The 16,468-nt window shown below is 48.1% G+C and overlaps 1 protein-coding gene across 1 annotated transcript; it reads right to left on the bottom strand.

Annotated features, from left to right (window-relative positions):
* Positions 1-492: 492 nt before the first annotated feature.
* Positions 493-15,904, bottom strand: DENND11 (DENN domain containing 11). Its single transcript, XM_066550751.1, has 9 exons — positions 15,652-15,904; positions 10,263-10,362; positions 9,050-9,208; positions 8,209-8,362; positions 7,831-7,969; positions 7,230-7,361; positions 6,890-7,040; positions 6,628-6,696; positions 493-5,540 (listed from the first exon to the last, which is right to left on the bottom strand). Exons 1-9 carry the CDS (start codon positions 15,902-15,904, stop codon positions 5,345-5,347), a joined length of 1,353 nt encoding a protein of 450 aa, XP_066406848.1. The 3' UTR covers positions 493-5,344.
* Positions 15,905-16,468: the final 564 nt, after the last annotated feature.

Here is a 16,468-nt window from a genome sequence, read left to right as displayed (position 1 = left end):
GGAGACATCGTAAAGGAAAAACGCCTTGAAAGAGGAAGCAGGGTTGGGTTTCTGCAAGATGCTGAAACCAAGCTGAAGGTTCTTCCCTGGACTACTGCAGAGACACAAATTAGCTAAACTGGGTGACCTTTAAAGTCCCTTCCAGCTCTAGCTGTTCTGTAACTCTTGACTGAGACTGAAGGGAACAGAAGCCTGCTAGTTCCTTTTCATAGTTATGCTGGTGATAGGACCTGGTTTGTGCTGTCTGTGTTTCGGTTTGCAGTAATGAAGAGTGCTCAGTGGAGCCCTGGGTCACTCTCCAAGGAACATGGTGGTTGTGCTTTCCTCTTTTTGCTTGCCACAGAGACACCTGGGACATGGCTCTGCAGCCCCTGGCTCATTCAGAGTCAAGGGCAGTTCTCACCATTGGAGTTTTCCCTCAAATTAATGTTTCTGTAATAAAATCAGCAATGTGTTTTTTCTCCAGTGGCAGGAAAGACAAGGCAACAGCCATTTCAAAAAGGTAAGCTTTTAATTGTATTAAAAAATACCCATGTTTTTAGTAAGCAGTTTCTCTACAGAGCCACAGGCCTATGGGAGCAACCACACATCTGCAAGATGCAAACAACATCAGAGCTGTTAGAATTACACCCAGCCTGCTGCAAGGGGTGAGATGGTGAGAACTGGCTCCTTGTTCATCTGTACCATTTTACAGGGAAAATCACTCGTTCTCTTCCATAGCTCCCATTGCAGTATGATTCCTTGCTTGAGGGTAACCAAGAGATCCCTTCAGAATTGGTGTTGCTGATGCTGTTCTGATGTTGATGTACCAAGGATCATCTGAGACACAGGCAGGTATTTAAATATTCATATCAGCATAAGTTGAGTAGCTTGTACAAATACCATTCAAGTAGTTTTTTTTCCTTCCTCTGCAGTTCAGAGTTCTTCCAGTATAGGGTAATTCTAGGCCTCTGAATTGCAACGTTCAGAAGGGAGGTGTGAGACAGACACTACATAAAATAGGCAGGGGCTGAACCCACTATCTGAAGTGTTGAGGAAAGGACTCAGTTCTCATCTTTCTGGCTGACAGCAACACAAAAATCTTTCTTTGTAAAACTCCAAGACAGGAAGGAGGAGTAGAATCCTAGGTCCCACTCAAGAAAACACTTATTCTGGCTTCAACTTACAATCCATTCTAGGAGGGCTTAAAATACTGTAACATAAATAAAAAGGAGGGATAACAATCTAATGATGGACCAACTCAAGGCACCTGTTTATTTTGACCACATTTAAACATTCCCATTTGAATGACATGTTCTATTAACCAAGATCTAAAATCCTGGTTCACAGGGATTTAGTTCCCTCAGTCTTAGACAGATCACACTGTTAAGTCAATACATTCCAGTCCCTTGTAAAAGACATTTATGTTGTCCTTTCTCAGAATCACTACACTCCACCGGTTTTAGGAAGGTGGGAAGAAGACAGCAACTAACTTAGAAGTAATGACTAGGATGAGAGTTTGGGTTAGTGTGCATGCTTTTTACCTAGAATTCTGCTTTAGGATAGAGTGCTCTTGCCCTGCTATTCCAGGAGCCACTGTCTTTCCACCTCCCTGAGCAAAGCATGCCTGTCCCTTGTACAGTCTGTGACCAGGAGGGCCTGGTCACAGCCAGCCTTTTGCTCATGAACTTTGATAAGTGTTAAAATGGGCTATCACCAGCCACTCCCAGCCTTTTGCTCATGAACTTTGATAAGTGTTAAAATGGGCTATCACCATAACCCTGCTTTACTGAATAACCTGTACAGGGAGCTACTTCCCCTTGAAAAGGTGATGGAACTTTCTTCTGCCCAAAAGGATGGTGAGCAGGCAAGCTCAGCTCCTGTGACAGTGGTGACCATTGGCTGTAAGATACACTGCAGTAAGTACTTCATGTGTGCTAGAAAAAAAGGAAGTGGCAAGTCTAAGACAAATTTGAATTCTGATTCCATAAAGTGCCTTTCTCTTAGTATCCATTATAGTTCTTTATTGGCTCTATGCAGCTTGGCCTAACCTTGCAGTGAGAAGACTTTTGGATGATTTAAATGTCTGGCATGGTGTTGCTTGTTCAGCTAGAAAACCAAGCTTTTATGTCTCTCATAAGCTTTACCCTCCAATGCAAAACAAGTTGTAATAATTCATTGCTTGATTATGCATTTCTAGTGCAGCTTGATTTAAGATGCAGTTAGGAAGCTCTTGTTCTCCTGGTTCAAGTCAAGCAAGTACAAGCTGAGAGCCTGCACTGGTATCCAACAATTTGAGTTTTGGAGAATACACAGGGGCACAGCACAGACCTGGTTACTGTAACCACCATTCAAACCTGGGCTCTGATCACAGCAACTGACCAGAGGCATTACACCCAAGAAACTGAAGGCACCACTGTAAAGGCAAAGGGAGAAGACAAATCAGTAATATCCTGTCTTACGCCACATTTTCACTCCTCTTTTGATCCAAAACATACCCAGTAGATGTCTCCCAGCTGCTACTATGCAGCAAAGCACCAATTGAGTGCTCAGGAGGGGATTTTGAATATCTGTACGTAACAGTTTTACCTTGAATTATGGTATCTTCTGGAAAGATAAGACTCAGTTAAACTGGTTCCACAGAACAGTCCTTCATGTCCCAAGCTATAACAATTTGTTTCTATTATGTACCCATTACCCATTTCTTGAGAACTTTCCACATGACAAAAATAAAAGCACTATCTTTTAGAAAAGGAGCGCAGGTGAAAGCACTTCTGCAGCTAATCAAATAAGGAAGGGTTAGGAGAGAAAGGTCTTCTTGTTCTGTCTTCTGTTGGACAACTTCCTGACTTTTGCAGCAGTTGCCTGCCACGAGAGCCTTGACAGAGAAGCAAAATTACAAGGAAGAACAAAATTACAAGGAAGAACAAGATAGGCTGCACATGGATGTTGCTGCAGCAATCTGCTTGCTTTGATGCTTCTGCACCCATGCTACTGCTAACAAGTGAGGACCTGATTTCTGGAAAGCAGAGGTTTAATAAATGTCAAATAGGAATTTCAGGAGCTTCTGTGCAGTGGACTATGTCAGTGCAATCTACTAGATCTCATGTTCCAACACTGCTCTAATGCAGGGTGTTGGAAAGCCTTTGACTGCAGTGACTGTAAAATTTCAACATTAAATCAAAGGTTTCTGTTTAGTTTAGCAAAAGAACTACTGACAAAGAAAATAGAAAGTCATTAACAACTGATTACAGCTAAACTATGTAGCAAACCTTCCAGAAAGTGAGAGGAGAAATTGCTTGTGACTAGTTTCAGTTCTGGTTTTCTTCTGATGTCTGAAAAAGTGACAGCAGTACAAGGGCAGTTCAGCTGTACTTCCTCAGGGATCATCACTGCAGGCAGCATGTTAAAATGGAAGTGGAAGTTAGAGGAAAAAAGTGTGGAGGTTGTGGGCCACTTTTATACTTCAGGTGTAAATTTTACAACAAAGCCATTTCTTAAGGAAAAGAGACTGCTCTTTCCATTAAATGATACTCAGCTGTTTTTACCTCTGCATTTTTCCCCAGCCTTCTAAGGATGATGTTACAGTTGTTGTGAGCAATTGATAGTATGAACAACAGCATATATTCTTCTGTACAAAAACATCCCAAAGCCTTGAAAAAGCAGCTAGGGAAGTGACTGCTCAGACAGGCAAATTGCAGGAACAATTGCCTCCTCCTTTCCAGAGGGAGACAAACCACAGAGGGTATGCTTGGAGAACATTTGCTTCACCTGTTTCAAAAAGGTGCTTGCCTGCTTTAGACTGGTTCAGGCTCTGTCTCATCCTATAAAATGTTAGGACAAACAGATACATCAGCTACAGTTTGCATTCCTACAGTGCACAGAAAGCCCTCCAAGGGTGCTGAACTCTGTAATGATAGAAGCAGCAACTTATCAGCTATAGCCACAGTTCAGGAAGAACAGTCAGCTTAAAGCTGATACTGCTACTGGCTGAAGGGTTTGGAGCAAAGCTGTATGTCACACGTGGAACCCACAGTAGCATTCTTGGATTTTGTATGGCCAAGGGGTTACTCTTTACTGGGATAGCCTCCTTGGAGGTAATGACCAGTCCTTCAGGAACTGAATCCTGTTCTTTCAACAGCATAAGAAAACATCTGCTTCATCTGGTTCTACAGCTCTGCCCATAAAAGAAGATAGACTTGCTTTTAAACATTGCTCCTAGCAGCTGTGCCAGGTAAGAATACCAAACTCCAAGGGAACCTCCTGCAAACTTCAGTTGTTCCAGCTGAAAGGTCTGTTCTCTGTCTCACACAGCCAGGGATAGCAGCAGGCAGTGCTGAAGGCTCAACAAAAGGAGGATTAGCAGACAGTGTTAAAGCAAAGGAGCAACAAGTCCCATTAGCTACAAAGGAAGGGCTAGTAACAGTAGTTAAAGCATTCTTATTGTACCCCCTCCAGCCCAGCACCGTCCAAGCTGAGGCTGGACAACAAAGTGACTGCAAAGTGGCTCAGTGGTGTTGGTCCCTGTTACATGGAGACCATCTTGCTGGTTTGAAGATTTTAAACCCAAGCAGCAGGTGGGATGCAACTAAAAGCCAAAGGTGGTGGTGGGATGGATTGAGGAGAGAGGCTGCTCTTCTCCAGCTAGGAGATAGGTCCATGCAGTCTCTACCAGTTTAGAGCACCTCAGATGCGGGAAGTGAAACCGTGCTGCTCCAGTAAGCAAAGTCAGAAGATCCTGTAGCATCCCCGATCCCAAACTTGCTTCTGCCATTTACAAAGAAGGGTGGCTTGACTCCACCTTAAAGTTGGGTGAGGAATGTTTAAAGGAGTTCTGGTTCTTATCATTGGTTTAACTGTCCCCACCAATAAATTTGGTAGGAGCTATTTATGAGATTGGGCCATTAACAGCTTGTGCTAAAGCCCTCTTCAGTCCCCAAGTGGAAGGGGGATTGATAGGAGGATTTTCCAGTCAAGTCTGAAAGCTCAGCTATAGCATTTCACATTGGTTGTCATCAAAGTGCTTCCTGAGGTCTTCAGCCCTCAGGTATCCAGGCTAGGCCAAAACCTAGCTATCACTGGCAACAGTGAGATTTGGTGCAAAGGTGCCACTGGTCCTAGCTAGACAAAACAAAAAAACACAAAGGAAAGGGAAAGGGAGACAAAACCAAAAGGAACCTCAGAGCAGGTACTCACTGGGAAGTTGAGTGTGAGAAAATAAAATCACATTTTGTTTTAAAATTATAAATACTCTCCATATATAGTTATTAAATAACTGTGGCTGTGGTGAGTTCCAGTGATCCTCCTAAGCAATGTCCGGCAGTCTTTAAAGTGATCTTTGCTCCCCATCTCTCTTGCCCTTGGTTTAAGTGCAGCAGGGGTTGTCAATGACTAGCATGACATCAATGCCATACACTTCCAGGAGGTCCATGAGGAAGCTTCGATCCCCTTGGGGATCCAGGCCCATGCCTCGTGCATGCTCAGCTGTCAGGGTCTTGTCCTGGCTGGCTGACACCTCCATCAGCGTCTGGAATATGCGGTTGTTCTGCTCCATGAAAAACCTAAAGGGTAAAGTTAGCAAAAGGGATTGTACACACTCTCCAAAAAGACAATGTATTTACCAAACTGGCAGCAGAGCCCCAGAACTGCACTGAACCCACTTCAGCTAGAGATCCCACCTTGGTGGGTGGCGCTGTAGTACTTTTCCATTCTCTCTACGATGACCCAGAATGAACAAAGATAAAACAGGAACTGTTAATTGACAGTGATGCTCCTGTCTGTGGGTGCCATTTCCCTCAGAAGGAGCCACGTTATCAGCTAAAGTGTGATCTGTGGTCACCAAGCAGGTACATCACACCTACAGCTCCCATAATGTGAAGAAGGAAATGGCGTTGTCACCCATCTGATAAGCCAGTGGGTAAATAAATTCTCCATTACTGGTGCAGAACACCCCAGTGAGAGCTACTCCTTACCTGTTGCTTTCCTAGAAACATGCAAAGCTATTCAGAAAGAGCTCTGGCTACACCTGTGAAGCTCAACAATCAGAGCTCTGCCCCCACAGCCCTTCACAGAGTCTCATTCCATTACTTCTCACCTGCTGCAGAGTGTGAGTAGCAACAGGCACAGCAGGGCTTCAGAGGTGGTAGCATGTGGTTTTTATCTAATTCTGTACCTCCCACTCTATACCCAGTTCTGCTTCCTCTCTTTGCCAGGTATGAAGTCAGCCACATCAGTGGGCCAATCCTTCACATGCAGGCCTGATCTCCACACTGTACCAACCCCCAGTATGGTACAGTGCCTGCTTTCCATGAACACTGTCCTTTCCAGAGCCAAATGTTCTGGCAGTAGTGCTTATGTTTGCAAGGGCATTCTTACATTTCTGATTCTGTTTTTTAAAATTTGCTTCTCCCTTCTGGCACATAAGCAACCCCAGTGGATACTACATTTTGGCTTCTCAAAATGAAAGGAAGGTGATCTGAAGAAGAAGAGCCAGAGTATGGTTTTGGAACCCTTGAGGAAGAAAGCTAACTATAGAATTATGTCAAACATGCTGTTTCATAATATGCCAAACAGTGCAACACAAAATCAAGTGCAAAAGGCTCCCTAAAACTAGCAGTGTCCAGCTAAGTATTAGAGGTAGCCACTCACAAGATAAAAAGGTCCTCTTCACAGGAGCTGCAATCCTCGCCCACTTCTTGAGAATACATTAACATCTGCCTGAGAGAAGGGAGACAAGTTAATTGCACGTTCCTACTGTGAACCTCAAAGCTTTATGAGACAACCAGAATCTTCAAGAGATGAGCTGAACCAGTGGGATATTTTGAAAATACTACAAGGAGGAAAGTACAAAGGAGCAGTGTCCTCTTGATTCCACATCTCCTGTCAGGAGCACCCAGACCTCTGTGATTACCTTTGGTCATTGAGCCGTCGGTACTTCTCCTTGTCAGCATTGTTAATTTTCAGGAGTGGTTGCAGATGTTCGTGATGCGTCTTCACATTCTGGTTGTCCACATAGACATCATAGAGATCCCGTTTCTGCTCAAAGATCTTTTCTGTTGTACCTGCCAAAACCAGAGAAGATTTTCAGAGCAGCATGTTGCTTTCCCAGCAGAGCAACTGTTCTCTCTTGCTTGCATAGTTAGTCATTCCATGCACAACCTATTTCTCATCAGTACTATTCCACAGTCTGGTGTCTCAAGAGTTTTTGCAGCCTGAAGCTAAAAACATCACGCCTAATCCATCATACTTACAGGCCACGTATGATACTTCTGTCTCCAGCATTTCTATGTCTGCCACATTCACATAGAAGAATGGTTTGGACTCTGGGACAGTTCCTCCAAGACCAGGCAGAGAAACATTTGCAAGGCAACAACAGCAATACACTGTGGACAAGAGAAGTACATCCTGAGATGCTTTTGCTTTCCCTCAAGGCACTCTGAACCCCAATTGCCCAGTTCTCCCACAGGCCTCTAGAAAAACCATGGTCAGAGCTCTGAAATGCCCTTGAACACCAGAACTTCTCAAGTGATGACATCTTGTTTTGCATAGGAAATAATCAGTTCTCCCATAGGAATCCCACATTTTAGAATCCACACATTCAGTCAGTGCTCTTATTATCCTGTGCTGACAGGAACTGAGTTTGACAGTGCCAGATGTGTCCTTACTCACGAGGCCTGAAGAAAAGCATTTGGTAGGAAACGTGTAAATGCAGCCTGAGCGGTGTCTTCACGAGGCATGGTCACAATGGATTCTGAACACCTGCATGATGTCTGTCCCCTCAGTACTTGCAGGCAATTTCTGCAATGCTTCAGCCTACTAGATCAGAGCTCTGCAGTGTCCCTGGAAACATACCTCTGTAGCAGACAACTCCAACTGGGGGTGGTGAAAATATCAGTATGCGCTTGCGCAGCAGGGCAAACTTCCAGAGGACGAGGATCTGCTCACCGAAGAATTTGATGAACTGAGACATACAGCCAGCAGGGTGTGTGATCTGCAGGTGGAGCGAAAGGGAAGAAAACAGCTTAGAGGTGAAGCAGGGACACATGCACAGATGCTAAGTCTAAATGTGGGAGCAAGACCAGCACACAGCTTGCAGCGGTCCAAGTAACAAAATCTTATCTAAGCAGCCTGCAAAGCGCGGGAGTGACTGCTTACATAAAGGAGTTTGAGGCACCAGCAAGGAGCAGCAGCCCTCTGCCCATTCCTGCAGGCCTCAGGCACCTGCCTCACCTTCATCTCTGGGTACATGTATCTGTGGATGGAAGGCAGCCAGTGGACAGGTTGCTGAGAGCTGGGGGTGCCCTTGCTATCAGGGAGAACTCCTTTCTTGTCATCATAGAATGCCTCTAGATGGGAGTAGTGCCCTGGCATTTCCAGCTGGTGTCTGGAAAAGAAAGGAAAAAAGGGGAGATCTGTAGTATCTCCATACTATTTGTTTAGTGCCTTGCCCCCAGCAAACATCTGCTCTCCCAGCTAAAAGGGATCCTGGGTGCCTCAGTTGCACAGATTCATCCAGGAGGGCTGAAGAAACATCAGGACTACCAGCTCTCAGTGCAGCCAGAGAACACACACACACACTGACACAGGCAGTGAGCTGGGGTGTGCATAGCACTGGTCCTGTTTTAAATACACTCAGGTAGGAACAGTTTTCTACCATCACCATTTTTGCTGCTAGATCCACTCAACACAACTGAAGCACACAGCTAGCCAGGAGCATCATTACACAATTAGAAGTCTTTTGTAAACCCCTAGTAAAATAGTTTTCAAAAGGAGAAAAGGGGAACTTCTTGTTCTCTCAACTCTCCCTGTGACACTTAGGTCTGCCTACAATAACCAGGGTTTGGGTATCATTTGACTAGCCTGTTAAGGAAGGAACAAACTGCTGCTAATCAGTTCCTTGTCTCCTTCACACTGTAAACCTGTAATACTTTCTGCAGAAATAGCCAGTCAAGGAAACCACAGCAGAGCATTGTCACTGAATTCTCACTTGCCTAAAACTGCTCTCCATAGAAGGAACATCATTACCTCTCCCAGGTGGGGAATGGCCAGGCTCATTCCCAAGGGAACTTACCTGACCTGGTTCTCCAGGAAGTGCATGTACCTATACAGCAGTGTGTAGGAAGGGGAGAGGATGCCCACGGACTTCATGCGGGCACCACGCTCTAACTCACTCTCCACAGGCATGTTGGCAAAGCAGGCCAGGCCAAAACAGAGCCCCTTCCTGAAATAACTGCAGACAAAGGTTTGACAGAAGGGTTAGTGTTACAAAGAGGGAAGAAGAAGAAAGGTAACTGAGGGCTGAAATTGCTGATTTGGGAATATATTTTCTTGTGTAAGGAGCTCCCTGAAATCCCACCCTGCTAACTGAAGGGCTGTGGACAGGCCTTGGGTGCCCCAGTCTTCTGAGTAGCAAGACAAAATATTTAAGGCAAGAGTTCCCAGGAGTTTCCACTAAAGCTCCTACCAGCCACGTCACAGGCCAGTAAATATAAAATAAACCAGTAACTTAGAAGGAAGACCAACAGAATGCATGATTCAGTCAGAGCAGAGCCGTTCCTCCAAGGAAGAAGCCTGCAGTGAATGCAGGTCTGAGTACACTACAGCTACTTGGTCATATTTTGGGTGCCAGCACATTGAAGCACACTCTGATTATCAGACTGCAAGAGTTCAGTTCACATGCCTTTAAGAAAGTAACTGTTATTCCTGACCAAAAGGAACTGTGACACTGCAGTTCATTGCAAAACATTGCTGCATTGCAACATTGGGTTAGCAGAATGCAGAAAATTCCTCTCTTATGTGTTTCCACTGAAGGAACTAGCAAAGAAGAAAGTGAGACCTGTTTATAACAACATTTAAAGGAACCAAAAGCCCTGTCAGAGTTAAGAACATTTTTCTAAGTCCTGGTCCTGCAAAATCCTTCCCATTTCAGTTCTGCCATTCCTTGCCGTTCACCCTAGGCCTCTGCTGACAGTCTCAGTAGTGGCAGTCCAGATCATCTGCCCAGTACACATTAAGATTTGCACAGCAGCGAGAAGTTGGCCTGCCCCAGTTGGTCTCCACAGGCAAAGCAGACATACAGCAGATCCCTGCAGCTGGCTGGTACTTAACATGATACTGCAAGTGTCTGAAAAGTATCTTTGGCACAGGTAAACAGCTTAGCAAGTCGGTTTCTGCAGGACCCTAGCTTCCTAGAAGGTATTTTCCTTGCATGTTCTGAATTAAGAGCTGGTGGTTTAGGTGCACAGCCAAGAAAGGAAGAAGTAACATAGCTCAGATGTACTCACATGAAATCTGACTGGATTTTGTGGGACCCACTTGCCATGGATTTGAATTCCACACCTTCCAAATCTATATCTTGGGGTAAACACCATTCCACCATGTTGCCTGCAGAGAAGCAAATTAATTTGGGTAAGCTTGAATACAGTACCCCTTTCTAAAATGCACACATCATCAACAGCAAGTTGTTGCTTTTCTAACCCTGGGACACCTGTTAACAGTGTCCTAACACAACTCCTGAACTCCCAAATTGTCACAGGCAGTACATGACATACAATACTCCACACATCTCTTGCAAATGTTACTTGTTGTAGCACAACACACAGACACTGCAGGACATTTGGGGCCACTTCTGAAGCTAGTGATATTTTGTGGATTTATCCATGATAAGCTCACTTACAGAGCAGCTATGATTTTACCTGATGATGCATAAGCTTTGGTCTACACAAGCATCTATCCCATAAGAAAGAACCAAAGGACAGACTGTTGCTCTTTAGGATGAATTTCTGGGATAGCTCACACTACCACCAGTATTGTTCTTTGCCTGTGCTTGGCAGGCCTGGTCAAACAGAAACCCCTAAACTATCATCCAAGTCATCACTTCTTCCCTGAAACATCTCCTATTTTCTTTAGGATAGGAGGAGTTACCTGAAGCTTTATATGGGGACTGAGGTGATCCAAGTACTGCAATGTGTTTGTGCATGCTAGAATAACCAACAAAAAAGTACATAAATTACAGGCTAGATCAAGATCAGCAAACATCTGTCACCTGCCAACCCAGCCAGAAAGCATGCAGTTGTTCAGGGGAAAAGGCCAGGCCTGAGGAGCCTGATCCTGGAACAGATGATATCAGAAAGGTCACAAAATGTCCCTAAAGCAAATGAAGTCCAACAAGTTTACCACAGACCAAAAAAGGGGTGACTTCTCACACTTTCCCATGACAGCACTTCAGAGCCCAACCTGCTCACCTGGACATTCCCACTGTACTGAGATGTGCTCCAAATTTACCCACCAAGTTTCTGTTCTCTGTCAGTCTGCCCACAGCATTTGAAGTCATGTGGCTTAGTTTTAAAAACAAGGCAAACAAACCAACATTCTTCAGGATAATGCAATGGCAGGTGCAGCACAAAGGTGCTTCCTACTGGTTCACTCCTTTCCCTGCCCTTTGGGGTGAGCATTCCAGCAGTGCTTGCACAGACAGCATACATTTGGAGGGGCCTTACACTCAGCTAAGACTCTTCAAGATATTTAAATCTGCGGCCTCATTTCTGAAGCCTGTCTTTTGTCTCATTACTCATACTGCACAAGTATATGCCTGCACAGGAATAGGGCTTAGCTACTGACATTTAAATAGGCTATTTTTCTTCTCACATAGATGCTGTATTCACTAGACCTCCCCCAGCCCTGCCTGGCAAGGACTTCAAAAAACCCAAGAGCGTTAGGCATGGCAACAGGAGGAGCTGTGCATCCAGGAGCCCAGTGGCAGTGCACAAGCAGAGCTCTCCTGCAGAGCCGGGGAGCAGCAGCAGCCTCGTGACCCCGAGCGCAGCCCTGTGCAGTGACAGGCGGGAGCACAGAGCTCTGCTGTGCGGAGCCTCGGCCTCTGAGGCGTGTGAAAGGCTGGCAGAGAGAGCCACTGACATCATAGCAGCCTGCACGCTCCCCTGGAGGGCTGCAGATTATATATAGATGGTGGCTTTTGTTGTTTGGGGCTTGTGTGAGCCTGTTTGGTTCGCTTTTTAAAGGCGCAAGAACCTTCCTTGAAAGCGTGAGGAAGTCAACTCTTGAGACTGTTGCCTCATAACCATGAAATTGTGGTTAAGGCCAGATGTGCTTTTAAGCATCCCTTATTGGTCACTACCTGTAGATTCATAGATCAATAGGTGAGAGTGCCAGCAAGAGCAAAGGAAGATGGGCTTTGCTCAGTTCAGTCACAAACACTGTCAGGTGTCACATCCCTGGCAGAGGTGTTAAAGCGGACATTGCTCAAACAATGCCTGTTCTGTAGCAGCAATAAGGAAAGGATGCCTTGAAAGAGATCTTTACCCTGCATGTGACCTCAAAACCAGCTCACTTATCACGTAGCTATTTCTTTTTCTGGGATCTGTCAGGAGCAACCTGCAGCTGTGCTCCTGGCTGTTCCTCACGCCACCTTGCCCCATGAGCACATGAGTGACGTGGCAGTCAGAGAACAAACGCCGAGATTAAAAAGCAGGAAAGTCAGTCTGGCGAAACAGGAGAGCAAACAAAGGAGAGACTTCACCCAGATGCAACAGGACTGCCAGTCTACCCGAGAAACCAGAGCAGGGAGGAGGGAACAATGTTGTAGAAAAACAGGAAGCACTGCCCTTCCCCATGGAGAAAGCAGCTCTCATGCACACAGGAAACTTTCCAAGTGAGAGTCACCCAGCATTAGGGAGCAGACTAGTGATTCTGCTGAGAGTCAGATCTGCAGATCTGATCTCCCGGAAGCTACCTCCCATCTTCAGGTCAGGTCTGAGCCAGCACTCATTTTCTAGTGTGCAAAGTTAAGGATGTTCTTCCTCTTTCCCTTGTATTTCCCCTTTCCACTGGATTTTCACATTCTCCCACAGAAGATATTGGCACCAGCATTTGGGGTCATCACCTGTCACTCCTCACTATTAGATGTTTGCTGAGGGCTTTAGGGTCCCCTGCTGTGCAGTGCTACCATGTTGTGCCAGGACAGGAGAAGCAAAAAGTGAAACCTAAACATCACACTCACTCCGTTTCCTGCACAGGAGAAACGAGGGACAGAAAAACAGAATATTTGCATGTTCACTGGTGGAAAACACATTACTTCTCTCTTTTCCCTCCTTGTCTCCATTACTCACAGACCCTTTAAGCTAACAGACTGTGTGGGACCTCTACAAAGGTGACTGTTATCAGCTGTCCCACAACAGCAGTGAGGAGAGCTCCTTCTCAAGTGCCACAGGGTTCACCATGCTGCGGGTGAGACCAGCACCGATTCCGAAGCTGCCTCTGGCTCTTATGTCAGTCACTCACATGAGCGCTGACAGTGACAGGGACACCGGAACTGTAACAGTGACCTGGCAACCCCATAACCTACCTTTGGAAGCTCATCACATGCAACTGCTGTACACTAAGCTCCTCTGTTTCAAGCCCATCTAAATTTTGGAGGGAAGTTGTTACATTCTTTATTAGCATGGTCACCACTTCATGCTGCTCCAGTAAAACCTCTCTTGCCCACCTACTTGCCTGTGGTTGGGCAGACACTACCTGGCATAACAACCTGCACAGCCACCACCAGAAATTCAGCTGTTCCTGTGCCTCAGCAAGCTGCCAAAGGAGGTCCATGCTTTTACTAGGCAGGCTCAAGGAGGTTTCCAGCTCAGACACTAACTGGATGATTTCCTTTAAGTCATACACAAGGACCAGCTACCCTTACAAACATTACAGAAGTCCCTCACACTATCTGATGTGGTTTACCAGTAATTCCTGTATTCTCTTTTTGACCTTAGCAAGTTCACACCACTGCACTTTCATGATGTTTTTCCAAGTCCACACCCTCCACAGGGCACTTTGCTCCCCAGCTGTAAAGCTGACATTTGCTGGTGAATTGCTCACAGTCCTATCATCCCTGCTGGGTAGCAGCAGGAGGCTGAATCTTCCTGGACTTGACAGACTACTCCCAAGGCTGATGACACCCAGCATTAACTGCACATCAGATGTGAGAAGAGCTGTTGCCCAACTTTCCCTGGACTTCATTCAAAGCAACAGCTGGTTCAGAAAAACTCCTGAGAAAGCTCAGCTTTCTGCCAACTCTCAAGAAAATCTCACAATTTCATAGAAGGCATATGCTGTCGGATTGAAAGGCAACCTGCTGTTGCTGCAGTCACCCAGACTCTCTCATGTTTTGGATACTTAGGAAAAACACCTCAATTTTCCATCTCCTGGTGGAAAGATGACATCCAATCTTATTTCAGATTTTTATGAGTGAATGACCTCTAGACTGAAGACACTTCCCTCTGGTGCAGTATGTAACTTCTCAAAATCCTTGGGTGTTTTGGGACACAGCAACCATGCTGTTTGACAGTGGGCACTGCTGACACCACATCACTCCAGCAGCTAGCTCCTGTTCTCTACTTCCTTAGGATTTTCAGTTCAGGACTGGCATTCAGTCTTCACTGCCAAGGCCCTCTTGTGAGCAGGATGTCAGGTACTTTCCCCTTCCACTGATGAACTAACCTCACTGTGCTTTACAGACTCCTGTCTCTTGTACTTTTGCTGTGGATCTGCTAAGGCAGTGCCGGTCTAGAGAAGAAAGAGGAGCTCAGTCTCACTCCTGGGCTCCTGAATCTCTCTCTTGCCTTTGAACCCCAGGTTGGTGCCTGGCAGCCAAAAGACCCAACAATGTGTCTCAGGACATCAGACCCCTCTGCACAGTGGTACTTGTGTTCACAGGTACAAGGCAGGTGCTAACTTCCTATCTGTGTCCTAAGATCCTGTTTGGTGGATACTGTGGGAGCACTGGGACTAGGAAAACAAAGTTAAGACATTTTCTGAAATGCTGACTTACAGGTTTGAAATTAATAACCTCTGTCAGTAGTGATACAACAGCACAGTCCAACAACACTGAGAGTGATGGATATGGCAGTGAGAAGTAGAAAATAAATTCCCTTGCCCCTCTCCTCTGCCCTCCTCGATCGCAGCACTCCTCAAAGCACTAAGTCCCAGAGATCCACCAGAGGCCAGCCTCTAAACACACTGGTCACCAAGAAATAGGCAGCTGAGCTGCTGCTGCTGGTGATCATGCCCTGCGAGCCTGCCGGATTTACGCCTGCCACAAACGCCATCCATCACCGATAGCTGCGGGCAGGCCTGCGCCACTCCACGGAGACAGAAGGATGCTCTCAAGATGCTGCTAACAGGTTGGTGCCCTCCAGGCAGCGCTGGGCAGAGGCTCGGCCTAAATCTGTGCGGGGCACAGGGGATGCCCCAGCACCGTCCACAAACTCCCTGCGCCGTGGAGAAACACCCATCCCTCTCCTCCGAGCGGCACCAGACGCGGCGCCTTCCTCCCGCCAGAACTTCTTCTCGGCGGGATGGAGACCAAAAGCAATCCCCTTGTGCTCCGTTTTCGGCAATGCCCACGGCCCCCGCTCCCGACCCCGGCAGCCGTGCGGTGAAGCCGCGGTCCCGCTGGGGGCGGAGGGCAGCCCGGCTCCCGCGGCCGCTCAGCGCGGGGTCCGGCCACGCCGCCCGGCGCGGCGGGAGGAGCGGTCTCTGGGGGGCGGGATGCGGGCAGCGCTCCCCAAGGGAAGCCCGGTCCCGGCCGCATCCATCTTACTCCAGCGGCACCGGGAGCCCCAGGCCCGGCCCCCGCGCCCCGGCCCGCCCGCTCCCGGCACCGCTCACCCGTGCGGGGGTCGAAGGTGACCACGAAGACGGCCACGATCTGGTCCTCCTCCGCCTCGGCCCGCTGCGGCCCCGCCGCCTCCGCCGGCCCCTCGCCGTCCCACGGAGCCGCGCTCCAGCCGCCGCCGAGCCGCCGCCCGCCGCTCCCGCCGCCGCCGCTGCTGCTGCCCGGCTCGGCCGCGGGCGGCGGCGCCGACACGGCGGGGCCCTCGGCCCAGAACAGCAGCGGCGCCTCGTCCGAGCGCTCCACCATGGCCGGGCCGGGCCGGGCCGGGCCGAGCCGAGCCGAGATGAACCGAGCCGAGCAGAGATGAGCCGGGCCGGGCCGTGCCGTGCCGAGACGAACCGAGCAGAGATGAGCCAAGCCGGGCCGAGCCGAGATGAGCCGAGCCGAGCGGGGCAGAGATAAACTAAGCTAAGCTAAGCTAAACTAAGCTAAGCTAAGCTAAGCTAAGCCGAGCCGAGCCGAGCTGAAGCGAGCGGAGCCGAAGCGAGCGGAGCCGCACCCCCCGCGCCGCACCGGCGGGGGGCGGGAAGCGAGGGGCGGGAGCACGGGGGTGTCACCGGCGGGGCGGGGCTGGAGCAGCCGGGGCAGCCGGCGGAGATTCCGGCTCGGAGCTCTCCGGTGCCGGCTCCTGGAGGAGCTCGGGGGCTGCGGACAGTCCGCCTGCCCGTGCTTCATCTCCTCGCTCCGGGCAGAGCCAGCTGCCCGCCTTCTGTCCTCCCCCGGCTGTGACAGCAACGCCGAGCAGCTGCCTCCCCCAGCCCCGTTAGCGCCGTCCTGCTGGGAAAGCCACGGGAACTGGGCAGAGCAACG

This window comes from Molothrus aeneus, chromosome 5 (genome assembly GCF_037042795.1).
Source record: "Molothrus aeneus isolate 106 chromosome 5, BPBGC_Maene_1.0, whole genome shotgun sequence".
In the NCBI taxonomy this organism is placed as follows: Eukaryota; Metazoa; Chordata; class Aves; order Passeriformes; family Icteridae; genus Molothrus; species Molothrus aeneus.
This window is presented reverse-complemented; position numbering and strand designations above follow the sequence as displayed.

Excerpts from the sequence above, each read along its gene's own strand:
- DENND11 (XM_066550751.1), bottom strand. The coding sequence starts at position 15,904 with ATGGTGGAGCGCTCGGACGAGGCGCCGCTGCTGTTCTGGGCCGAGGGC. Across the intron at positions 10,363-15,651 it reads CACCTTCGACCCCCGCACGG|GCAACATGGTGGAATGGTGT; the intron begins GTGAGCGGTGCC and ends GCTTCTCTGCAG. Across the intron at positions 5,541-6,627 it reads GAAGAGGACCTTTTTATCTT|GTTTTTCATGGAGCAGAACA; the intron begins GTGAGTGGCTAC and ends TTTACCCTTTAG.